General features: G+C 35.0%; 2 protein-coding genes and 1 long non-coding RNA gene across 3 annotated transcripts; 2 read left to right on the plus strand and 1 right to left on the minus strand.

The window, feature by feature from the left end:
* Positions 1-3: 3 nt before the first annotated feature.
* LOC134271223 (kin of IRRE-like protein 1) lies at positions 4-6,701 on the minus strand (the record flags this gene model as incomplete). Its single annotated transcript, XM_062753461.1, has 5 exons — positions 6,657-6,701; positions 2,906-3,030; positions 2,245-2,416; positions 279-458; positions 4-87 (listed from the first exon to the last, which is right to left on the minus strand). Coding segments are annotated over exons 1-5 (586 nt in total), but the record flags the coding sequence as incomplete, so codon positions are not given.
* A 14,787-nt stretch (positions 6,702-21,488) lies between these two features.
* LOC134271224 (store-operated calcium entry-associated regulatory factor-like) lies at positions 21,489-25,078 on the plus strand. Its single transcript, XM_062753462.1, has 8 exons — positions 21,489-21,589; positions 21,747-21,868; positions 21,963-22,069; positions 22,576-22,668; positions 22,944-23,054; positions 23,204-23,319; positions 23,454-23,647; positions 24,094-25,078. The coding sequence occupies exons 2-8, from the start codon at positions 21,814-21,816 to the stop codon at positions 24,381-24,383; spliced, it is 966 nt and encodes a 321-aa protein (XP_062609446.1). The 5' UTR covers positions 21,489-21,589; positions 21,747-21,813; the 3' UTR covers positions 24,384-25,078.
* Positions 25,079-25,579: 501 nt separating this feature from the next.
* On the plus strand, positions 25,580-26,876 carry LOC134271225 (uncharacterized). The gene is made up of 3 exons (XR_009992984.1): positions 25,580-25,713; positions 26,091-26,224; positions 26,802-26,876. It is a non-coding gene; the product is annotated as an uncharacterized LOC134271225 (long non-coding RNA).
* Positions 26,877-27,314: the final 438 nt, after the last annotated feature.

Here is a 27,314-nt window from a genome sequence, read left to right on the forward strand (position 1 = left end):
GGTTATCTGGTAGGTCTGCGATACAAACATAAGGTACGTCCTCGGAGGAAACCTGACCGACTAAAGTGCTGGAAGAGTCCCCATAACCTGCAGAAAGACAATCTACCGAATTACTACACTCCATTTAGATAACTGAATAAAATGTCTCTTTCATAAAAAAAAGAAGAAAACAAACAATAATGGCATTTTGACAGACATAACTTGAGACACATTGGTAACTTCCACTTTCATTAGAAGATAATGACAAATGATATGAATAGCAAATGTATAAACATTACCATTTTGCCGCGTCGTTTTGTCATTGTTCACTGACGCGTGGGAGACTTCGTGGGCTCCACGGAACCAGCGTAACGTCGCGGGAGGGCGGCTATTTATAGAAACACACGTCAAATTGACGAATGCGTTCCGCTGGAAAGGCACAGGTACGTCCCAGTGAACGGACATGTTTGTCATTGGAACTGCAAAAAAAAAAAAAAAATTGTTCCATACTATTTATCCAGGAAGTTTAAATTTCATTTTCGTAGGAATTTTTTCTAATTAAGATGGCGTCTATCAGAATCTTTGGTGAAGAAGCATGGTAATTGTTCGTTTTCTTAACATTTTATTACAAGGACCAGGGTCAGCAGACAAGAAAACGTGGAAATTCTCATCCACATATATATGTAGAACCCTTATTGCCTAAATTTAACTAACATTAATGTTCATTATATTAATTGTATTCAACCGTTTAAAGATAGACCGTGATTTTCATACAAAGGACAATTCGTGCAATTTTTCAAAGTATGGATATTAAGGTTTAAGACGTTCGATTCTGTTGCAAGAACATATCGTTAGATGTCTTACATAAGATCTGCCTTACATGGTCTTACATAAGATCTGTTTGGTAACGCCATGCGTCTTTTTGGAGGATTACTAGAGTTTTGATGGTGCCAGAAGATGCATGTAGACCCATTTGTAATCGTCGTTATTGCAAATCCTAAGTCTCTAATAAAGTTTACAAGACTCAATTTTCTAATTATGTGAATAAAAAAGTATAAATGTATGGGACTTGTGTCTACTTTCATAATCCATTCAAAACGAATTTTGTTCTCTTTATACTTTATTAAATCTAATTTGAAACAAATCAATATCAAGAATTTTAGCAAAAAACCGAAAGCTTTGAAAAATGCAGAAATAACGATTGGTTAAAAGATTTTTAAGAAGACAAAGTAGTTGGGTGATTTTCTGTTACAAGGGGTATATGTGCACTATTATTTGTGTAAATTGTTTAACAGTATTCACACTGAAAATGTTTTAAATTTCATTGTCTGTAATATTGTTGTCTACAGAGTTTCTAAGTATTCACAATTTTGATAAGCTGTCATTCCTTTTTTCCCACATGATGTAATATACCAAATAACTATGGCAATAAACGTTAACTTTATTCAATTATCTGTTACCGTAAGTAATATTATTTCATCCTTTTGGGATACGGAGTTTTTAGAACGTTAATGAAATTTAAGCAGTAATATAAAAATATTCGATATTATATAAATATAGCCCTTTGATGAGGTCGATCCATAGATATATCGACTTCACAGAAAAAGCATATCGACCAAGCACGAAGTGCGAGGTCGATATTCTTTTCTGTGAAGTCGATATATCTATGGATTGACCGAATTAAAGGGCTACATTTGTTATATTATTTTTTACATAGATTGACAAAACAAAATATGAAAATAATGGGAACAAGGCACGAGTCTTTTCTCTTTAACGCTTAGAGACTAGAGATCAAAATAAAATAAGCTATTTAATGTTCATGTGTTTCCTTTATATTGATGGAGTAATTTAGAGGATTTGCTTATTCAAAATACTTAATTTATTTGATTACGTTTTGTATAAATTTTTGACAAAGTTATCCAATATGTTTTGATATAAAGTAGATCCTAATTCAAGGCTTCAAGGCATTGTTACGTCTCATCAATTAAGGAACATGAAAAAATAATAATAGAAGTTGTAGTAAATATTTTTTTTTCCAGATACATCAAGTCATACTTGATGAGTTGATAAGTACTATTTTTTTGTTTTACCAAAAAAAAAAATTATCTCCATTTTAAGAAACATTAAGTCGATATGCATTTCAGATTCTAAAAATAGTAATTCAAGTCTTTATGCTGTTATATACTAAATCATGTGATCAAATTTGAGCCAATCAGAGAGCTTGGAATAAATGATAAAAATAATATTGCTATCTATTTCGCGCACCTGCTATCTGTAAGGCCACTGTCAGACGTTGTTCTCCTGTATCACACTCATAAAGTCCCTCGTCCTGGAACCCAACTCTTTTGATCATTAAATTATATTGATCCACCACTTCGTATTTCTCCTTGTGAGTCGTTTTGTTGTTTAATGTCAGTATATTCGATCCCGAGTCAATCTGATTAAAACAACAAACTGAAGTCAAATTCATGAAAAAATGTTCAGGATCAATGTGTTACCCAATGTTATGAAGCACACATGTATAATTTTTGTTCTCAAAACACGTACTTAAAACAAAATTCAAAGAAAATAAAATGTATTCTTTTAAATTGATATTGATTAGTTGCTTGTTGACATCTAAAAATCCTATCTAAATGAAATCACACTAAATGAAACATAGGGAGATAACTAACAGTATTCAAGCTCAGAAGTCCGAAGTCCGTAAAACAATACAAAATAGGAGCAGAGCAAACACGGACCTACAAAACATCAGAGGTGCATGGGATCAGGTGCCATGGAGAAGTGAACATCCCTTCCGACCGGTTATACCCGCAGTGTGCTCCTTGTCATGATCGGGAAGTAACGGAAAATATGTCATCAATTCGGTGTGTAAATATTGGACTAACAATAAGTATGACAACAATTGTTTTAATACATATACATTTACCTTTTTCCACAAAACAATACTCCCCTCCGTTTGATACTTAATGGTACATAAAAGTGTGGCATCGTTTCCGAGTAACACAGTAGTGTTCGATGAGAACTCACTGACAAGTGTTTCCAATGTGGGATCTGTAATACAAATATAAAGATAACATCAACAGTATTAAAGGCTTTTAACAATTTCAGCCTTTTGAGGTGTGCTGGAGAATGATAAGAAGAGCTAGTTTGTGTCTGAATAAATCGTTAAAAATACATCATTTGTCCGTTTTTAGCTGGCTCTATGTTTTCATCCAGTTTCAATAACCTTAATGAAATCTGTTTACCGTTGTTTCCTTTCATTTTGTTTTGAATTGTAGTATACAGGTATCCTAATACATGAGTAAAATTTAGGATTTTGTATACCAGTTTTGATTTTAGCGAACATTGTTGCCTATGTCACTATAAAAAGTCATTCCATCAATTTTTTTAACCCTCTTACACTTTTACTTTGCTTGCAAAACTGCGACATGTAAAAAACACAAAGATACTTAATTTGTACTACACGCATTCGTTTTATATTTTTTTTTATATTTTTCTTGGCGTTTCTCTGATGTCCAAAACGTGAAATGATCTTTAAAATCAATTCTGAATTTTTCATCCATTGTCTGTAATTTTTTCTACAAGATGAAGATATTTAATTTTGTTTCACTTTTTGCGCATGGCATTGCAAGAATAGTAAAATAAATATATCAATGGTGTTACGGTAAGGTTTTCTAAAATGTTATTCTTTAAAGTTTTAGTACAGTTTCAACAATTTTACGTCGATATGCATACATTCTTTAAAAACTTTACTTCAATGAAAAACAAACCAGATTCCTGGAAATATATTCGTTTGTGTAATCCTGTTGAAATACCCCTCATTTGTAAAAAAAAATAATAAAAAGTTTTAATTTATAAGCACGCCAACATATATCTTTAAAAAGTATTTTCCGTGGTTGGAAATTCGAAGATAACAAACAGTAATCAAACAAAAAAAAAGTCTATTAAAACAATACAAAACAGAGTTTTTAACACGGACCTATAAAAACATAAGTTGATTTAAGTTCAGGTACCATAGAAGAGAAGGCATCCCCTATCAACCGGTCACACCCGCAGTGTGTTCCTTGTCTTGATCTCTTGATCGGGAAAACAGAACAATCCGTAGACAACGCAATGTGAAAATTTGTATGAAAAACTTCAGTCAACATTTTCGTTCCTTGACGTCGCATCATATTTGCTGATACGGTCATTAAATCGACGATAGAGTTTGCGAAACGTTGGCTTAAAAAAACAACTTATTTGCAATAGCGCTTGCATCGTTTAAGAAATTGTTAATTCGCAGAGCATGCTCTTGCGTATCGAACCAACTTGAACCCTAAATGCAAATAATCATGACAAATTATTACATAAATATGGGAAGTTGGCGACGGAAATTGTGTTTATAATAAAGTTTGATTTTTAGATTACCAATTTACCTATTTTTCTAGGAAAATAAATATGAAACAGATATGTGATACTCTGTCGTCTCTTCTATACACTGAAAGAAAAACCTAGTGAATTTAACTAGTGTGTTTCGTAAAGCGTTGGTCGTGATTAGTAAACTTTCAGTTTACTGGTTAAGATAGTGAGTTGTGGAGCGGGGGTCGTATAGATACTTAGATACCTAGTGAAAGTTACTCATCAATTCTAAATTTACTAATCTATCTAGTAAATATACCAATATCTGGTAAAACTACTATGAAGGTAGTGATTGTATGGACAGCGAATCTGCTAGTTTTCTTCGTGACATTAACTAGTTATTATTTTTTACAGTGTAGTTAAATCAAAAAGGATTCCCCGGTATATCGAATCAATTTACTGGTGAAAATTAATATTTTCAATTGATAAAACGTCGTCGAATTACTAGTATACTTAATGTTGAATTGAAGGCCGAGCAAAACACTTATTTATATTCTAGTATTGAAATGGTTGAAAGAGTTCCCCCTTCAGTTTTAGTAGCATGTTATGAAGAAATCTTAGAAAGTCAGGCATGTACCCAAGTTTTTTTCTCAAGTATCTCTCAAGTATCATTACTGGTTCAAGCAAGTACATTTTCGAGCTATATATAATTAAACGTTAAATGTAATTACGCCTGGAGAATAATTGGAAACCAATAAATGGCTGAGATTATTTCTATTTTATCTTTAAAAAATTATTAGGTAAATGAGTACTTCAATGGTTTGATTTAATATAAAATGTTTTTGGGTTATCACTTTTTGGGTTATCACTTCTGCCAATTAATCAATTTTGATAAAATAATTTGCAATTAAATTATATGGTTTATTACAGTGATGCTTTGTTTGCTGATTTGGAAGTATTTTGTCTCTTTTCTTGATAACTGGAAAATTCAGTAAACGAGTTAATTTATAACATTATTTTGAGTGACTAATCTAAGTAATTTTTTTTTATCATAAAATGCAAGTTTCTGTCTTAACTTATTGGTTAATCTATCTACGAGCTCAGTTTACTATATTCGTACTGAAAATAATTCGTGTTACTTGTTATTGCATTTATGTCCATGAAATCAGATATTCGTGTATAGGTATAGGGATTCAGAAAGTGTGATAATATCCAGTTTTGTGAAATTTTAACCGAGATTTGTATTAAAATAATGAGGAATCTGGTGCATATATTTCAGTCTGTTTGATGCGGTTGTAAAGTGATAAGTGAACAAAGATTAATGAAACACATGGAGATAGCAAACAGATCAAGCTCAAATAACCATTAAACAATACACATTTTGGAGTAGAGCAAACAGAGACCTCTAAAACATCAAACGTGAAATCGGGTGCCCTGAAGGAGTTAGTATACCCTGCCGACCAGTCACATGCACTTGTCGTGTGCTCTTTGTCCTGATAGGGTGTGACTGATCGGCAGGGGATGCTCCATCCTCCATGATACCTGATCCCACTTCTGATGTTTTAGAGATCTGCGTTTGATCTGCTCCAAAACTTATATTGTTTAATGGACTCTTAGCTTGAAGACTGTTCGTTATCACAATTTATTTCATTTGATAGTTTTCATTCCTAGCTATGTTAATAAAATAATTTAAGCAAACCGAGCTTATACACATATTCGGTACGCAAGAGCATGCTCTACGTATGAACAATTTCTAAATTGAGGTAAATCATTGATGAACACGTTTATGAAACAAGAATTCCAGCAGACTCATTTAAAGTCATCATTTTAAAAGTTGTATAGTCGATACAATGACCTTGTCAGCAAATTCAATTTATCGTTGAGTCAAATGCTGACTGACGTTTTTCATATTAATTGTTAATCCATTTGAATATTAATACACAGAATTGGCGACGGATTTTTCCCGTTATTTCCCGATCATGACAAGGAGCATACGGCGGGTGTGACCGGTGACAGGGAATGCTTGCTCCTCCATGGCCTGTGATCCCACCTCTGATGTTTTGGAGGTCCGTGTTTGATCTGCTCTGATTTTGTATTGTTAAATGGACTTCTGATCTTCAGTATTGTTCGTTATCTCCATATGTTTCACATGTACATATGAATAAGTTTACAGACATATATTAGATTATGAAATAAACATTTTTTTTTCTTTATGAATTACACTTTTTCTGATTATTGCAAAAAATTCAAAAATGTACATTCATAATTTTTCTTAGAACAATTAATTTATGCCCTTCTCTCTCCCGAAAAAACAAGTCACAATTGAAAAGTGCACTAACCTAGTGAAAGCACAATTAAACACATCCAATATACTGTCAGGCCCATGTCTGTTTAGTAAATATTCACCTTTTTAATGTTCCTGTATATGTATATTATATATTTAAATGGACACACCTATTGGGGTAACTAATTTACACGATTATTCCCCCACCTTCATTTTCTTCTGGCCTTCATAAAGCCAAAATTTACGCCAGACCAATTTTTTTCCTGTTCCTAGATGAATGAAGGTATTGTAATTAGATCTACAAGTTCATATTTACTAACATTCCCTCGTGGAATAATCAAACATTGGGGTGATAATCCCGGCTAATATCTAGACAATTTTCAAGATATTTATTTGAACTGGGATGTGTACACAAAATCGTTACAGCATGAGACACGAGAAATCCAATACTGGTATGACGAGAGAGCAATGTGAGCTTCGCCTATTTTTTCTGTCTAGGTTTATTTTAAAATATATTTGAAGTGCAGCTTCGATTTACTAACCATTTGTTGAAATTAATAACTCAGTAATTGTCTCCATTTTTCTAACCTTCATTTTAAATTGATAAATTAACGATCTATTTTCACTTTAATGCCAGAAACTCAGTTAAAGTGGTGTTATATACTATACATTTGGGCGTGTCCATCCGGCAGTTCGACGTAAGTCATGCTTCCCTTACACATTATTTTCTCATGGGGTGGGTTGGGAGTGGGCTTTTGAGCCATGCCATGATCACAGCACTTCCAGTTTATTCAGTATAGGTATAAAGGTCGAAGGGATGGTGCACCATTGAAACATGTCAAAAACTGAATTCTTTTTAGGGATTACCTGTAATCGAAGACCATATTTAACATCAATTATAGACCCACACTTTAAAAAAAATTATAGTTCTGATTTATTGTTTCTTTGGACTGTCTTTCTGTCACATTATCTTATTTTCTCAAATTTCTGATATATTATAACACAGTAGGCAAATCATCTTTTGAGGTATGATTGATCTGGTGTCTCGTAAATGTGCAGTATAATGTTTAGAAGTATTCATTTTCATCCTGGGACAATACTAGTATGGGGTTTCAAGAACTCATTTTACATGTCATCTTTTTAAATATAATTTGTAGTGTCCTGTAGATTTGCAATATGGTAATAAGGTTTTGGAATTAATTTCATTTTCGCAATTTTGAGTATTGGAGAAAATAAATCATTTAATTACTAGTATTTACATAACCCCAGAATTTCAGTTTTAGAATAATAGTAGTATGCCAAGTTCCAATAGATTAATTGGTTATTGCTTAAAATGTACCAGAAGTTCCGAGAAATCGTTTTCTAACCCCTATTTTGATTCCATGAAGAAAATGAAAATTCCGAAACCTCGCTGATCATCTACTGGACACCACCAATCATATTCCAAAAAATGGTGTGGATAGTGTGCTTTTATAAAATAGGAGTTTGAAGAAGAGGAAGAAGATAATGTGACAGACGGTCGGATGAAAAAGGATAATGACAATTAATGTACCCCGATTTCTGTGGAAAGTGTGGTACGAGGTTAGTTATTGACAAACAAGATTCTGAAACAAAAATATAAGCAGTCTCCTTTAAAGTCATTATTTTGTAAGTTCTTTGGCAGAAACAATGACCATGTCAGCAAATCATTAAGTCAAATGCTGACTGACGTTTTTCATACTTATTGTTAGCTTATTATATACACACTGAATTGTCGACGGATTTTTCCGTTATTTCCCCATCATAACATAGGGCCAGTTTCATTTGTCACTGATCGGCGTACGCCGAATTGCGCCGGTCATATGACCGGCGTAAAACGGCTAAGAGGCAAATGAAGTAAACCGGCGAAAACATTTTTTAAAAATGAATAATTACGCTTAATGATAATCAATTAATTGAGTTTTATCACTTTTTACATTATGTTTTAGTAGAATAATTCGAAATTCAATTTAAAAAAAACCCATGGACCTCATGAAAAATTTTATTTTTCAGAGAATAAAAACATTTTTTAAATATTTGAATAGAGATTTGCTCAAAATATGCAAACAAATAAAGAACATGTCGATTTGGTAAAAAGTATCTGCATTTTCACAATTGTTTTCTCTTCCCGCCATATTTCCAAGGCAGAAGGATAAAACGTACGCTGAACTAGGACCTGGGGTCCCCCGCAAATAGTTCTTCATTTTGCGTAGTAATAAAACATTATAGGAACTCTCCAGGCATTAAAGGCACAAAAGTAAATTCATCGATATCAATACGGAGACCTCAGGTCACCTTATATATTAATTGAATTTTATATGATAGACAATTTTCTGTGTCTTACTCCAAAATAATCATATCTATAACTTTATAAAGATCAACTTTCAAATATATATATTAGCAGAAACGTGAAAGTAATAAAGGGTGACCAGAGGTAACCTCATATTTTACATCAATAGGGGGACCAAAGATCACCTTACATTGTACATCAGTAGGGGGACCAGAGGCCACCTTATATTTAATATCATTAGGGAGACCAGTGGTTACCTTATATTGTACATCATCGGAGGGATCATAGGTCACCTTACATTTTAAATCAATAGGGGTCCAAAGGTAATCTTTTATTGCACATAATAGGGGGACCTGGGGATACCTTATATCGTACATCATTTGGGGGACCAGAGGTCACAATACATTGTACATCAGTAGGGGGACAAGAGGTCACCTTATATTGTACAGTAACTGTACATCAGTAGAGGGACCAGAGGACACCTTACATTGTACATCAGTAGAGAGACCAGGGGGCACCTTATATTGTGCATCAGTGGGGGGGGGGGGGGCACCTTATACTATACATCTGTAGGGGGACCAGAGGACACCTTATATTGTACATAAGTAGGGGGGGGCAGAGGTCACCTTATATTGTACATCAGTAGGGGTACGAGATGACACCTTATATTGTACATCAGTACGGGGTCCAGAGGTTACCCGATAATTAACATTAGTACGGGACCAGAGGTCACCCGATATTGTACTGTACATCAGTAGAGAGACCAGAGATCACCTTATATTGAACATCAATAAGGGGACCAGAAGACACGTTATATTGTACATCAGTAGTAGGACCAGAATTCATCGTATATTGTACATCAGCAGAAGGACCAGAGGTCACTTTATATTGTACGGGGACTAGTGGTCAACTAATATTGTACTGTACATCTGTAGCGGGACCAGAGGACACCTTATATTTTACATTAGTAGTAGAACCAGAGGTCATCTTATATTGTACATTAGCAGAATGATCTGAGGTCCACTCTTGTATATCAGCTATACATCTGTAGGGGGACCAGAGGGCACCTTATATTGTACATCAGAAGGGGAAAAGGGGTCACCTTTTATTGTACATCAGTAGGGGGACCAGAGGACACCTTATTTTGTACATCAGTATGGGGACCAGAGGTCACCAGATATTTTACAATAATACGGGGACTAGTGGTCACCTAATACTGTACATCAGTAGAGGGGCCAGAGGTCACCTTATATTGTACACCAATAAGGGGACCAGAGGACACCTTATACTATACATCTGTAGGGGACCAGAGGACACCTTATATTGTACATCAGTAGGAGGAACAGAGTTCACCTTATATTGAACATCAGTAGGGGGACCAGAGGTCACTTTATATTGTACATAAGTAGGGGGGAACAGAGGTCACCTTATATTAAACATCAAAAGGATGACCAGAGGTTACATATGTACATCAGCAGGGGTACCTTGGGTCACCTTATATTGTACATCAGTAGGGGGACCAAATTATATTTAACATCAGAAAGATGACCAGAGGTCACTTTATATTGTACGGGGACTAGTGGTCACCTAATATTGTACTGTGCATCTGTAGCGGGACCAGAGGACACCTTATATTTAACACGAGAAAGGGGACTAGAGGACACCTTATATTGTACTTCAGTAAGGGGATGAGAGGTCACTTTTTATTGATCATCAGCAGTTGTACCAGGGGTCACCTTATATTGTACATCAGTAGGGTGACCAGAGGACACCTTATATTGTACATCAGTACGGGGACCAGAGGTCACCCGATATTTTTCATGAGTACGGAGACTAGTGGTCACCTTATATTGTACTGTACATCAGGAGAGGGACCAGAGGTCACCTTATATTGAACATCAATAAGGGGACCAGAGGACACCTTGTATTGTGCATCAGTAGTAGGACCACAGGTCATCTTATATTGTTCATCAGCAGAAGGACCAGAGGTCAGCTTATATTGTACATAAGTAGGGGGACCAGAGGTCACCTTATATTTAACATCAGTAGGATGACCAGAGGTCACCTTATATTGTTCAACAGCAGGGGGACCAAGGGTCACCTTATATTGTACATCAGAAGGGGGACCAGAGGTCACCTTATATTGTGCATCGGTAGGGGGACCGGAGGTCACCTTATATTGTACATCAGTAGAGGGACCAGAGGCCACTTTATATTGTATATCAGCAGGGGGACCAGGGGTCACCTTATATTTAAAATCAGAAGGGGGACCAGAGGTCACCTTATATTGTACATCAGTAGAGGGACCAGAGGCCACTTTATATTGTACATTAAAAGAGGGACCAGAGGTCACCTTATATTTAACACCAGAAGGGGGACTAGAGGTCACCTTGTATTGTACATCAGAAACGGGATCAGAGGCCACTTTATATTGCACATCAGTAGGGGGACCAAAGGTCACCGTATATTGTATATCAGTAGGGGGACTAGAGGTCATCTCATATTGTACATCAGTAGGGGGACCAGAGGACACCTAATATTGTACATCGGTAGGTCACCTTATACAAGGGTCGTTTAATAATGTCTTCGGTGCTCGGAAAGAAACAAATGTTGCTTTTCAATAATTTAGTTAAAATTATGTAACCTAAAATTATCTTTTCATTTAAACACATGTAAGTAACATTTTTATCCAATTTCTAATTCATTTTCAATTGTTTTTTGAACTCATTTTCTGGTATGAACCTTTGTATACTGGATTATTGCAGATCCTATCATTTCCTGGACTTGTTTCTTCCTTCTGAAAGGCGTTTTCTCAAGTTTGGCAAATTAAACAAGTCAAAAGGCGAAAGATCTGGCGAACATTGTTAATGTGAATGAACATTAACTTTTGTTTATCCCCAAGACTCCTTTACTCTTCAAGGCTTTCGGGTTTGGACGCTGTCATGGAAAAAAATCTAATGTTGTTAATTCCTTATTCTCATTAACCTTTTGATTTTTTTTTTTTTTGCCAAAAAATTGCTTTCTAGATTCCTCCATAAATTAAACTGCATCCCCGAATACGAATTTGAACAATAAGACCAATAATATTTAAGAAAATTGCCTATAAAGCCATATTTGTGCTCTTGCAATTCTCTGCTCTTCTCAGACCTTTGCTTTTTTTGTCAAGTACATCTTATTGTAAATTTTGTTTTGAGGGTTTTAAGCAATAGATTCAAGTTTCATTATCTGTTTGAAATTCAAATAAACGAGGATAACCACAATTACTGATATTTTTAATTATTGTTCATATATTCTTATACGCAGTCGTTTTCACTCATTTTTTTAAAGGGTTACTTTTGAGTAATAAGCTTTTTTTTCTGTCAAACTTTTTTAAAACAGTGTGATCTACTCCCGAAATGATGTCTATTTTGAAAGGCGTGTACAATCCCCCGCTCTGAGACAAAATGTTTTTCAATTTTCAAAATCCACAAAAAAGCAAAATTTTTCTAAAATCATGTTCTCATTAATGTCATCTTCAAAATATTTTATCACTTTATTTTTCTGAACGACTTATCATTTGATGATATTTATTTTAAAGTTGACAGTTAAGCATATTCAGTGGAAAATGGGTTTAATAGAGCTATAAAAAACAAATTTTGAACATGAACGGGTCAAGTCTCCATTCTTCGTGAACGCTTAAATGATGGAAATGTAACAAACCCGTCCATTTAAATCACACTGAAAGACGTCAATAGTGCACATACTTCGTAGCGTACCGGAAGTGGTTAAAGCGGTTTGTCTTGGACTAAACCTGAGTTATGAAGAGAGTTCGAATCATACATGAAGCTTTTTCTTTTTCTTTTTTTTTTTTTGTTTTCAAATGTCATAAAAACTTGAATAAAAAATAAATTACTAGTATACATGAATTATTAAAACAATGAAATACAGAATTTGATATGTAAAAGATGATATAAACCATAAAATCTTGAAAAAATACTACTTTTCGAATTGAGAAATATCTTTTTTCAGAACGGGGGATTGTCCTCGTCTTGTACGCCTCCATTCTTTGCTATGTGTCGTATAGTCAATCATACACCATCAGTGATTATTTGTTGAAATTTGGCAAACAGTACATTATTTGTTTAATTGTTGTTTGCAAGTACGGTATCCATTTTTGATGCCCATTATGTATATTTTATCAGTGAAATCCACCTGCTCAATTGTCTATAAAACAAACATTGATTGCAGTTAATTTTTACATATTTCAGTGAGTATTTCTTTGGGATTCTTAACAAATTTTACAGCAGCTTTAATGGACGGTTTAATTTTACTTTAGTTAACTGATTCTTTACAATTCATTTTTAATGCAATGTCTCGAATACCCTTGTTTTCCAGCTTCTCACAGTTAAACTATGTGATGAAAAGTAGTCACATCAATTGTTATAAATTCATTAAAGATGCAATAATGCGAAAAATGCAAGCTTAGTATTGTATGTCATACAGTTCAGGACATTATTTATTGAACAGCCCTCGTAATTTGTACATCAGTAGGGGGACAAGAGGTCACATTATATTGTACATCATTAAAACTAATGATAACACTATTTTGAACGACAATGAAGAAACCGGAAGACACTTTATATTTTACATCAATAAGAAGACCAGAGGTCATCTTATAATATTATATTGTAAGTCAACAGGGAGACCAAAAGACATCTAATATTTTACATAAATATTGAGACCAAAGGACTCCTTATTTGGTCATTGAATCAACGCATGTGACTTATTGCTATCAGTTTTTTTTCTGGCGTCGTGCGCTGTGCATTGTGCGTTAACATTTGAACATTTTCAGCTTTTCTCTGTAATCTTTCAACCATTTACAACCAATTTTGGCACAAAGCATCTATGGGTGAAAGGGAGATTTTTTAATTCATGGTCTCTGCCCCCACCCCCTAAGGCAAGAAAGTTTGGGCGAAATTACTACAATTGATGAAATCTTTAAAAATCTTCTTTACTCATTAACATCAAGCCGTCGAACTGTTGGCAAAATTATTATAAGCATTGACTCCAGACCAAAATTGTAAAATTCATTGTCCCAGGGTCAGGGGCCCTGGGATTAGGACAGGGCTATAAAATTTATATTAATTTATATTCTCTCTCACTTCCTTTGTCCGAATATAATTTAATTATACTTTTAATTCTGTATTGAAAGAATAATCAACTCACATGTATGGAATGCTGCTCGTCAGAACGTTTATTACAAATTTAACACATTTGTATTCATTTCAACACACGTTATTTTTAACCATTAAATAATACTTATATACATACATATATATGTGTGTGTGTGCCTAATTTACTGGTTTCCATTCCTTACACGTTCTGTACGAGCGGTAGAGTAACTTTTTAAGCACGCACCTGCTATTTATATGACCATGTCACGTGACATAAAAACCACACAGATCCACCACTCTGTTCACCCAGGAAATACCCATAACGACAATAATAATAATGAAATGCATTTATTCTTTGAAAATATTTCCCTCTGTCCCTGGATATTAAACAAACTACTAGTAACTACATGCAAAGTTGTGATGAGGAAGGGTATTCTCTCCAAAGTTTTGAAATTCGTGACCGAAAGGTCAGGGGTTCCGGTGTTACGGTGGGGCTATATAAACTGTAAAGTTTATATTCATTAAAGAGGCTGAGGGGTGGCAGCCATTTTCAGACTATTTTGATCTCCTTTAAAAGAAGAGCTCCATTTAAAGATATACAAAAATGATCAAATTTTAAAACTAAAATGTATGAATTTTTTCTTTGCCAAATGATAGCTGACAGCTTATGATACCGTATCTAAAAAAATAAGTTAAAACTGATGGTTAATTTGTGGTTAATTTGTTGTCCCCAAGCCTCCTTAATTCTTTAAAAAAAATCTTCCTCTCTGCTCCTGGATATTAATTAAACTAACTACATATGGTTATGATAAGCAAGGGAGCGTCTTCCAGAATTATAAATTTCAAGGCCCCTGGCTCATGGGTACCATGTTATTTGTAGACAATACTGTAATTGAATTAATGCTTTGAAATTTGTTCTTTGGTATAAACCAATTTTTTTTTTATGAACAATGGTCCTTTTTTTCAAAATTGTGAAATGTATGACCTCAGGATGAGGGTTTTTGTGTTCGATGAGCACTACTAATTATTGCTAATTATTACCGCTTATTTGAAATGAAAGTTTTAAAGTTTTACAAGGTGTTCAAATGACCTATAAGATCCATAGGCCTCTTGTCGTGTTCTTAAGTGAACCTCTAGCATCTCGTTAATATGCATTTTATCTATACCCTCTGGTCCGCCCTTGTTTTCTTTTTAGGTGTCTGTTGGTTAAGTCGGGTCTAGAATCGTTGATGCTTTATCTCTCTGCATTCATATAATTTTTTTTTATGTCTGATTTCTTTAAAAATGTACAACAAAGGGGACTACTGGTCTCCCTATTTATGTACAATACAAGGTGACCTCTGGTCCCCCTACGGTTATCTCCTACTGATGTACAATATAAGGTAACCCCTGCCCCCCCCCCTACTGTTGTACAATAAAAGGTGATCCCTGGTCCCCCTACTGTTGTAAAATATAAGGTGACCCCTGGTCCCCCGTCTGATGCTCCCTACTTATGTACAATATGAGGTAACCTCTGTTCCCCCTTCTAATGTACATAAAAGGTGTCCTATGGTCCCACTACTGATGTACAATATAAGGTGACCTCTGGTCACACTACTGGTGTACAAAGTAAGAAACCCCTGGTCCCCCTACTGATGAATAATATAAGGTGTCCTCTGGTCCCCCAACTGAAGTCCCAAACTTATGAATAATATAAGATGTACCCTGGTCACCCTGATGTACACTATAAGGTGTCCTATGGTCCCCCTACTGATGTACAATATAAGATGACCCCTGGTCCCCCTGCTGATGTATAATATAAGATGTCCTCTAGTCCCCCTACTGATGTAGAATATAAGGTGAACTCTGGTCCCCCTTTTGATATACAATATAAGGTGACCTCTAGTCCCCCTACTAATGTCCCCTACTGTTGTACAATATAAGGTGCCCTCTGGTCCCCCTATTGATGTAAAGTGTAATATTAGGTGTCCTCTGGTTCCCCTACTGTTGTACAATAAAAGGTGTCCTCTGGTCCCCCTACTGATGTACAATATAATGTGCCCTCTGGTCCCCCTACTGATGTACATTATAAGATGTCCTCTAGTCCCCCTACTGATGTACAATATAAGGTGACCTCTAGTCCCCCTACTGATGTCCCCTACTGATGAACAATATAAGGTGCCCTCTGGTCCCCCTATTGATCTAAAGTGTAATAGTAGGTGTCCTCTGGGTCCCCTACTGATGCCCCCTCCTGATGTACAATATAAGGTGCCCTCTGGTCACCCTATTGATCTAAAGTATAATATTAGGTGTCCTCTGGTCCCCTACTGACTTTCAATATAAGATGACCACAGGTCCCCCTACTGATGTACTATATAAGGTGACCTCTGGTCACACTACTGAAGTCCCCTACTGATGTTAAATATAACTTGTCCTCTGGGTCCCCTACTGATGTACAATATAAGGTGACCCCTAGTCCCCCTACCAATGTACAATATATGGTGTCCTCTGGTCCCCCTACTGATGTACAATATAAGGTTACCTCTGGTCCCCCTATTGATATACAATATAAGGTGACCTCAAGTCCCCCTACTGATGTACAATATAAGGTGCCCTCTGGTCCCCCTATTGATGTAAAGTGTAATATTAGGTGGCCTCTGATCCCCCTACTGATGTACAATATAAGGTGTCCTCTGGTCCCCTACTGATGTTCAATATAAGGTGACCACAGGTCCCCTACTGATGTACAATATAAGGTGACCTCTAGTCCCCCTACTGATGTCCCCTACTGATGTACAATATAAGGTGCCCTCTGGTCCCCCTATTGATCTTAAGTGTAATATTAGGTGTCCTCTGGTCCCCCTACTGATGTACAATATAAGGTGTCCTCTGGTCCCCTACTGATGTTCAATATAAGGTGACCACAGGTCCCCTACTGATGTACAATATAAGGGGACCTCTGGTCCCCCTACTGGGTCCCCTATTGATGTTAATTTAAGGTGTCCTCTGAGTCCCCTACTGGTGCCCCCTCTTGATGTACAATATAAGGTGCCCTCTGGTCACCCTATTGATCTAAAGTATATTAGGTGTCCTCTGGTCCCCTACTGATGTTCAATATAAGATGACCACAGGTCCCCCTACTGATGTACTATATAAGGTGACCTCTGGTCTTCCTACTGATGTCCCCTACTGATATACAATATAAGGTGTCCTCTGGGCCCCCTACTGATGTACAAGTAAGATGCTTACTGGTCTCCCTACTGATTTAGAGTATAAGATAACTTTTGTTCCCCCTTCTTAGATAAAGTGCATTATAAGGTTTCCTCTGGTCCCCCTACTGTTATTCAATTTAAGGTGACCTCTGGTCCCCCTACTTATGTACAATATAAGGTGGCCTCTGGTGCCCCATATGATGTAGATCGGAAGATGACATCTGGTCTCCCTTTTGGTGTACAGTATAAGGTGACCTATGGTCGCCCTAAAGATGTCCGATATAAAGTGACTTCTGGTCTTATTAACTTTTTAATACCTCTGGTATTCGCATAAAGATTATGGAAACAAGCGGAAGTCTTATATTGTCCATCAATAAAGATTTCATACTTCACAAGTTGTAGTATATAAATGAGACAAAGGTAATCTTACGTTGTACATTATTACGATGTCATTAAAAGTTGTAAGTAGGCAATAATTTAAAATCATGGTATGTGTAGAATTATTTTTCAAATCCTCTCAAAAAAAGAATTGCGACCCTAATTTTTTGACCGAGGAAAAAGTGCACAATTTCTCCGAATTCTCGAAATGTACATGTATGTAATTGGAATTTGGAGGATTAGTCAACTTGCTTATCTTCAAATACAGTATATGTATCCCAAAGTTAAATAACAATTGGTGCATTTTTAAAATTTTATTTCCTTTTTTTAATGTAGTTTTGATGGGTTTATGAATTTGATGTGTTAATTCCAGGGAAAGGGGAGGAGAACTCCATGCAGCCCCAAACTTTGTAATACAGGGTGTACATCTTCTTTGAAAGATAAATAAAAATCAGGGATTTCCGGCAAAGAGTGTTAAAGTGATGAGGTCGCATATTTAAACATGACCTCATAAGGAAGACAAAAGAGACATTAAATAATTTATTAACAAATAATTATTCCATTATGTTAAAGGATTGGTGAAAAGTCCTAGCGAAATGAAAAGGGGGTGGTAGGGGGCAAAAATCTTCACCCCCCCCCCCGCTTGTTAGAGATCTGCGAATGCATAGACTGGACGTACGTCGTTTACTCTGAGTCGCTCACTATTACTTAGTAGGAAGATCAGAGGTTAGGCACTGTGTTCTAAAGATACTATAACCTTACATGGAATAATAAAATCAAAGGGGAGACCACAGGTCACCCAACATAATCCATATGTGTTAAACTCTAATATATCATATATCTTATAATATTGAAGTTAATGTTGCTCTGCGACCCCCCTTCCCCTCTTTGTTTTCTAAAACCCATCACAGATGGTTATTCCCTTGACAAAAATAAATTTTCTGGTTTTTTTTTACACTGAAAAGGCTTCACAGTATTACGATTTATTCTATTTTCACTTTACGTATGCAACGCACTACATTTTGTAGCGGAGTAAACAGACCCGAGAGACGTGAACTGCGCGGGGGACCTAAGGTCCTAGTTCAGCGTACGTTTTATCCTTCTGCATTTCCAAGACCGGCGATTTCCTCGCCGGTCATTTCAGACCGGCGCATTCGGCGTACGCCGGCGAACCCGGTCAAATGAAGTAACAAGTCGGGTTACGAAAGGTCAAGCGGCGCATTCGGCGTACGCCGGTATGACAAATGAAATCCTACCATGGAGCACACGGCAGGTGTGACCGGACGGCAGAGGATGTTCACGCCTCCGTGGCACTTGATCCCACCTCTGATGTTTTTGAGGTCCGTGCTTGCTCTGCTCCAAATTTGTATTGTTTGATGGACTTTTGAGCTTGAATACTGTTCTTTATCTCCAAATATTTCATGAAGTATATGAAGTGTGAATCAGACGTTGGAGAGGCGCCTTTTCCACATTACAGTGTTCCGAGACAAAGGATGAATGCTAAGTTATAGGAAAATAACTAATCTCTGTCAAGGATTTATTTGTTTAATCCCAATGTCTTTGTTCAGTATAAATAATGAAAGTCTCAATTTCTTTTTCTTTGATTATAGAATGGGCTCGATGCCGTTGTGCCCAATCCTGGAATGACCACAGAATAATAAAACAACACATCAAAGGAAACCATTTGTCTTGTGCCATTTTGCGGAACTTTGTGGTGTGGAAGAATTTCTTTTTCAGGATGAAATGAAAATAGATTTGTGTTCCCAAATGTCTGATGTTGCTTCCAATTATGACATCAGTAATGAAGGTACATGTATATATGGCTTGATTGACCCTGAAATCAAAAGAAAGCAAACCATTTTCATTAATCAAATGAATCAGTTAAAGGAGAGTCATAAATGACACATTTATACATGTTATTTATTCCTCTAGATATTTTTGTCCCCTCACAATGCAAAAAACTGAGTGTTTTTTTTTTTCTTACGAAAGCCCATGTAAGACTTTTCAAAAATCGGCGATCGCGATCGTTTTGCTGTGGAGTTGGTTGATTTTATTGTGAGCTGTTTTCGTGAGTGTTGCAGAATAACCTGAGGTCCAGTATTGCATGAGATGAAAAGACAATTGATTTGTGTTCTCTTGCACTGATAGAACAAGATTGTGTTTTGTGTTATAAAATGATAATTTATGTAAATAGAAGAACTAAAATACCATATAAATATATATATATTTTAAAAAAAAAATGCAATTTTCTCGGAATGCCTATTTTTATCCTAAACTATATTTTTGAAATAGAAAATGTTTAAATGATGTTTTCATACATTCGCATAATTTCCTGAAAATATATCATATAGTTTAAAAATACATATAATAAGCAAATTTCATTATGTTTTCCCTTATGGTCCTTTATAATATGATTATATCTAATTTCATTTTTAAACTTTGTGAATTCAGAGACATTTAACTGCTTGTGAGCGATGTGGCATATTGGCCTCTTGCTCGCCTTCGGTTGACTTCGAAACGAAAACAACACAAGTAAAAATTGTTTACTGGACTACTGTATTGCATTGTGAAAATAATGTCATGAATAATTATTTCAATAGTGGTCGTTATTTCTATAGTGTTTGCAACACATGTGCTTGAGGACAGGACCCTCCCTCCAATATAGACCCCCGGACCTTTTAGACTTTTTTCACATAAACTGTATATAGATGACACATTTGTGATATAATCTATCCTACCAATTAAAAAAAATGCTTTTTTACCCCACTCTATATATAGAATGTAGATTGTTTCGGGTAAATTTTCGATTTGTTGGTATAGATCTTATCACAAATATGTTAATGAAAGATTATTTAAGAGAAAGAAGTCGAAAAGGCCCAGGCGTCTATATCGAACGGGGAGGGTCCTGTTCTCAAGCACCTGTAATTTAAGGTAGTCCGATCAGGATTTTAAAATTCGCGGTTAAGTAATCAAAAGTACTCATAAAAGTATCTCGGATTCCACAAACTTATGTAAATTCATAGGCGTCGGAATCGGGGGGGGGGGGGGGGGCTTAGCCCCCACTTTTTTTTCAAATATATACTTGTATAGACATTAAACATATCTTCGTAGGTTTAGCCCCCTCCCCCCTTTCCACAGATATGTCTTAGTATAGGTTAAAAATGGGGAAAGTGGTGGTGTTTGGAAAAAAATTTTGGTACTGAAGCCCCCCCCCCTCCCTCCACACGAAAGGTACAAAAATTTTTTTTTACACTTAGCCCCCCACTTTCAATTTGCTTCCGACGCCAATGAAATTTATCCACAGTATTTCTTTAATTAAAGTTAATCCTATTATATCGGGAAAATTGTCAATTTGCAGAAAAAGCGAATTGAAATATCGGCAATGTATTTTCTAATTGCAAATTGATCAACAAATATATTTTAGGTTAAAAAACGATAGGTATCCAGGCATTCAGAGAAATTGTCATGATTTTTATACTTATTTGGTATTTTTTTGTCTTCTATTTCCGACATGTATTCTATAATACATAGTGTAAAAGGCTTTTGCTATCATTGCAAAACACCACAAATCACATGATATTTCATATCATGCTATTAAGCATTAGAAAATCTTATTTCTCTAATGCTGTATTAATTATTTTTTCCGTTTATAGGGTATAAATTTCAACTTTTATAAGACCTTTTCTAAGACTTCCAAAAACTTTGAATCTCATAAAGATAAATAAAATGAAAATCGTTGCATAAAAAATTACATTTTCACGCTTCATTTTGATGCATTTCAAATTAAATATTAATTTCTGGAGTTATCCTTCCTGGATGAGGATCGGATATCCTTAAATCAGGGACATTCAACCGAAGTAAACTAGATTGAATTGTCTGGACGCTGCACCACCGGAAGTACACGTAGATGTAAATTCTATTTCTACGTAGAAGTAAACATTCTAGAAAAATAGCAGCTGTAAGTTTCGTCATTTATTTATTTTGTCATTTTAACGTGTATTTAAAGTGATATTTTCTATTCTGAACTCAACATCATAGTGTGGGACATTTACTTGACCATTAACTTTCGATTCTTGTCGTTGAAATTAAAACTGAAACCTTGTTTACACTTACAGCATCTGACAGCAAGAACTTAATAATACAGATTGCCGGTGGCCAGAAAAATTGAACAGTATAAAAAAAATGAGGAGCATTTTGTGTTTATTCATTGTGTACATGTTCATTACTGTTGCACTGGGTAAGTTTACGGTTCATAAATTCAAAATATCAGGAAACATCTTTTATTGTCAGGACAAACATCCTATTATGTGGTTACTCATGTTCCGTTACAGGGGCATTTGGAAGTCATGGGGATAAAGTTCGACTTACAGATATCCAAACCCTTACCTTGAAAAGTGGAATGATGACCAATGCCAGGAGATCTGCGGCCGTCCCTCAGGTACAGGTTTTAAATGTTTCTTTTCATGATGCTGAAAATTTTACAGGTAAAATTTCTATCATTGATATTGTCCATTGAACTAAAGATTTGTTACAGTACTCATATTATATATGTAGGCAGTACATTGCAGTACATCAAAATATTAGAAAGGGATGCAAAGAATTTTTATTCATGTAAATTTAGTATACTTGTTACAAATCAGAGAGTTCACAATGTCAACATGGATGATAAATTATAGTAGAAAAAATTCTGGAAAATGTATGAATCGAAGGTTTCCTCTATATGAATTATTCTATGGAGTGGAAGGTACATTAAATCTGTAATAGGTTTCTGGTGATTATTTGGTGTATATGGACAATGCGCAACTTCTGGTACATGGTACATTATAAATAAAACTTGTTAATACCAAGATGACCATGCAATTCTTAAACACAGTTTCAAAAGAAGTTGTGAACTCATAATTCTCTTCAATGACTTATGAAATAAAAGTTACATTTTTTTTACAGTTGAAGTGTGTTGGAGGGACAGCCGGTTGTAATACCTTCAAACCACAAGTTGTACAGTGTTATAACAGGGGATCTGATGGTTATGATGTACAGGTATACAAGTCTCTTAATAATATTATGGGTAAATCCATAGCAGTGAAATGTTTGAACATGCAGCATTGGTTAAATAGCGTGAACATTTAAAAATCAATAAAATTCATGTAATGCTTCAATTCAATATGATCTCTTGATAATAAATCTTGATAATGGAGAAATTAACAATTCGGGGAAAAGACACATTGGTAAACTATTTCAATTTTAATCTTTTGTGTGTGGCTTTCAGATAAAGTATCCATATTACAATAACTTTATTTTTTTATGTTGATTAGTGGGAGTGTAAAACTGACATGGACAATGCTTACCGCTTTGGTTCAGTGGATGTGAGCTGTGAGGGATATGATTATCCAGATGACCCCTATGTTTTGAGAGGCTCCTGTGGGGTAGGATTTTTTTTATATAATTTTTTTATAGTATCAAATGTATTTGCTAGTTTAGTTTGTTGAAAAAATATAATTGTAAATGTAACAATATATGAAGGAAAACCTTCTCAAGTACTGAGATTTTAAATGATTTGTGTTCTGATATTTAGTTGGAGTACACTATTGATCTCACAAAAGAAGGGTACCAACAGCAGCAGAGCGGGGGACACGATTACTATGGTGGTCAATCATACAGTAGCCCCTATACTGGTAGTCAGTCCTATGGGTAAGTTCATCATCCAGTCATTGAATATATTGATGTAACAGACTGTGACCTACTTGTAATTTTGATAATTGAAAAAAATATAATTTATTTTTATTGTTAAAAATGTGAAAGGGAATTTTGATCTTTTACTTCAGATATGGACGCAAAGTGGGGTCAATATTTAGTGACCTGTTAACACTTGGAGTGGCAGCTCTGATTATCTACATTATATATAAGACGTGTGTATCAGCTACAGCTGGCTATGGTGCCAATAATGGCTACAGACCCATGGGAAGTGGTTATCAACAACCGCCTCCACCAGGCTTCAGAGACGAGTACACACAGCCAGGTACAAGAAACTTCAGTCATTTTCAATAGGGCTTTGTTATACTACTGCCTAGCCTACTGGATGTCATTAATTTTGAAAAAAGAGTTTTACCACTGGGTCAGGAAGTAGTGCTATAAAAGGAGATTTTAAAGATTTTTTTCCAAAGTTGGAGATTCTTGCATAATGAGAACATAGATTTCCTGATTGAAGTGCTTACTATGGACTTGCCAATGGATATGTTTCATTATACAAGTCCATATTTTCCAAGTCTCCATTCAATATTTATGAAAGTTTTAGTTTTAAAACAGATTCTGAAAATTGTGGCGATACATACGAAATATTTTGGATTGAAAATGTACATGTATTCCAAATAAATCAAGACACATCGAGAAATATTAAGACTTACTTTTGCAAACCAGTTGCTTAATTTCTGGATTAAATAAAAATATTTTTTTATATTCACAAAGGATGTGGAACCACTTACGCCCCCGGCACAGGTGGTGCAGGAACTGGTGGAGGATTTTGGTCAGGAGCTTTCACAGGTGGCATCCTGGGATACATGCTTGGAAACAACAGAAATAATTACTATGCCCCTGGCTATGCCTCACCCTACACAACAGGCTGGGGGTGGAACAGGAGGGCCTCACCTGGCTGGTTCAGCTCTGGTTCTGGTTCGGGATTCAGCATGGGGGGACTGGGAGGAGGTTCCACTGGTACTCGTACAGCTTCAGGATTTGGAGGCACAAAAAGGAGATAGAGAACTGAATGTAGAGATGCAGGCACTGGTGGATGTTTGATCTAGAGAGGAAATGAGTATTGATTTTCTGTGATATGGAGAATACTACGCACTGAATATTCAGATTTAATTATTTTGTTGTTTATAAATGTTATATGTTTCTTTATATAAGTTTTTTATATGTTGTTTGTGGTGATTTTAGTGTATGGTTATTCTGAGAGCATGAAATGTGTGTTTCTGTTACATTTGTTTTAAGTCACCATTTTTAAAAATATTCTGTACTTGTATGATAGAATTGTATGGAAGATGTTGTATTTGGACTTTTTATCATTCATGTAAATCTGAGTTACAAGTATTTCATTAGTATTTTTTTTTATCTCTTGTTAAAGAACAATCAACAAAGTTAATCTTATCCCTGTAGTTGTTTTGTTAGAGTATGTTTTTATTAATAAAATGTTCCTATGATGATGTCTTTACATAATGTATAAGTTACCTTTTATACTGTACCTTTTTTTATAAAAAATAATTTCCGAGGTAGTGTTAAATCATATTTGAACTAGTTTACCTATCATTTGCAAATCTTCTGATTTCTCAAGTAGTCAAGAAAAATACGCAGAGATCTTCTCAGCCTATGTAGCATTAATATTTTATTTTAATTGTTATAATTTTTCATTATGTTTAAACTGCCACAATAAAAAAAAATGATTTTCCTTTCATCTTTTCTCTCTATTCTCTATGGATGATAACAGTACATTTATCTGTGAAAAAAAAATCATGAAACAAGTTTATATGCACAAGCAGAACTACATCATGTACATGTATGTGTGCTTGGAAATTGGCAAAAGAACTGACACAAATTCACACCTACTTGAATCCTCACTAAAATAATTAAATGTTTCCCCCGTATTAAATCAGAAGCTGTGAAGAAGGTTTTATAAAGTGCACAGCCAAAACAGTTACTAACAAACGAAAAGTAAAAGAATCAAAAGGTATGACATTTGGGTAATGCAAAAAAAAGGGGGGGGGGGTAATAATAAAGTTGTATTTTTCATCATGGATGATATGATGAGTAATATTATTCATACTTATTAAGTTGACATGATATTTTGAAAGTTATTTTATAGAGCAATTTAGCAATATGCACAGGAGTTCGCAAACTTATAGGTACGAGAACAATGTGAGGCTTACGAATCATTTTATGTATGGGTTAATGTGTTCCGATGCCCGCTAATTGAGTAAATTCGAGCTACGAAGCAAAAAGTCTCTATGATTTACTTTCAATATGTGGGGAAAGTATTTGTGCGTTCTTTTATTGTTTTATTTTACTGTGACTGATGGCGATATTTCAGTGGTATGTTAAAGATTTTATCTTTTTCTCAACAAGTAATTATTCAATCTTATTTCAGTGATTTTTAGAATTAACTGAATCAGCATCTTATTATCAGTAGAGCAGTTAATCAATCTGAGAAGTTGCTTGGTAGAAGGCCAGACTGAGGCCTACATTCTATTGTGTAAAAGCCAAATATCTCAAAATAAATTTAAACAAAAGGAGATATTAGATTTAAGAATACCCAGTGATAATGATATGATTTCATGTATTTTTATATAATTTTATCCTATAACTAGGTCTAGCTAATTTTTCTCCCTATCCTCCTATGATCTGAGATGTGTTTTAATGTACCATAGTGCAAGACTGTTATGCGAAATATTATTTTCAATTTCTTTTAGATCTCAGCTGTACATGTATGTGATTTATCATGCAAAAGTCCATCAACTCTAGAATGTCAAAGTTTAAACTCAACAGCCAGAGGTCGATGTTGTGTAAAAGAAAGTGATTCATTGTCCCCAGCTTCTGTGACTGGGTGGGTAAAACGTTTTTTTTTCAAAATTGCGATTGCATATTTCCTATGATATTAAATTAAGAATCCCCTCTCCTCGGTTAGAAAAAATTATTCTGACTGATGGTTACTTGTTCAATATACCCATTAAAAAAAAATGTTGCTGTACCTGATGAAACATATGCTGAGTGCATAAGGATACTGACTGTAAGTCAAGCCAGCTCATATGTTTCCAATTGACTAGTATATCTCTGCTTCCATCATTATCACTTGAAATTTCTAAATAAACTCATTATATTGTCAAGATCGACATGTAATATTTAAACTTTAGTTCAGAGGAAAATGGAAGTTAGTCCATTTTCTAGAACACTGTCATTTGTTGTCCTTTTCATTAATTTAAGTGGAGTGAAATTGAAGTTCTCCATCCTCGAAGCTGGTGTTCTCTATTTAATATTCTTTCTCCATCTTCATCTCTATAAAATTGCTGAAAATTTAGGATGCTTTTAAATGGTTAAAAATTTATATATCGTTAAACACTAATATTAGAGATTTATTCAAATCACATGTACATGTAAATAATCCATTCTATTTTCCTTCACAGAATTGATTTAATAGACTGTGGCTTGACAAATATATCTGGACATTTTCATTCAATGAGGCATCTGTATGTATTGTAAGTATTGTTTGAGCATCAAACATCATATACATGTACCGTAAAACGAGAATATTTGGCGCACTACTAATTTTAGCACCTTTGGCACAAGAGCCCCTTAAACGCTAAAATTTATTGTGCACTAACAGATTTCTAAATTTTATTTTGTGTGTGTGTGTGTGTGTGTTCCTAGCTTTCACATAAGTACATGTAAACCGGAACGCCCGATCACGTAATTAATGTCAAAGGGCCGTTGGATTTTATATACACACTAAGCACTTTACATGGTAGGATCGATCGAGAAATTTCTGCAAAATAATAATTCAGTTAAACTATTGTTAGTTGGTATCCGAGACTTATCATTAGCACCTTAAAAGTTTGGCTTTTAATGTACTGTATCATACTTATAGAAGTATTAGTTTGTAGACAATAATTCAGAGATGTATAATTATGTGAAATGTT

Source organism: Saccostrea cucullata, unplaced genomic scaffold (assembly GCF_032062105.1).
Source record: "Saccostrea cucullata isolate Sc308-1 unplaced genomic scaffold, CSIRO_AGI_Scuc_v1 ctg8820, whole genome shotgun sequence".
Lineage (NCBI taxonomy): Eukaryota > Metazoa > Mollusca > Bivalvia > Ostreida > Ostreidae > Saccostrea > Saccostrea cuccullata.

What these genes read in the sequence shown, in the direction of transcription:
- LOC134271224 (XM_062753462.1), top strand. Translation starts at nt 21,814, where the DNA reads ATGAGGAGCATTTTGTGTTTATTCATTGTGTACATGTTCATTACTGTT. An exon ending in GATCTGCGGCCGTCCCTCAG is followed by an intron (nt 22,070 to 22,575) that starts GTACAGGTTTTA and finishes TTTTTTTTACAG; the next exon opens with TTGAAGTGTGTTGGAGGGAC. An exon ending in ACTGGTAGTCAGTCCTATGG is followed by an intron (nt 23,320 to 23,453) that starts GTAAGTTCATCA and finishes CTTTTACTTCAG; the next exon opens with ATATGGACGCAAAGTGGGGT.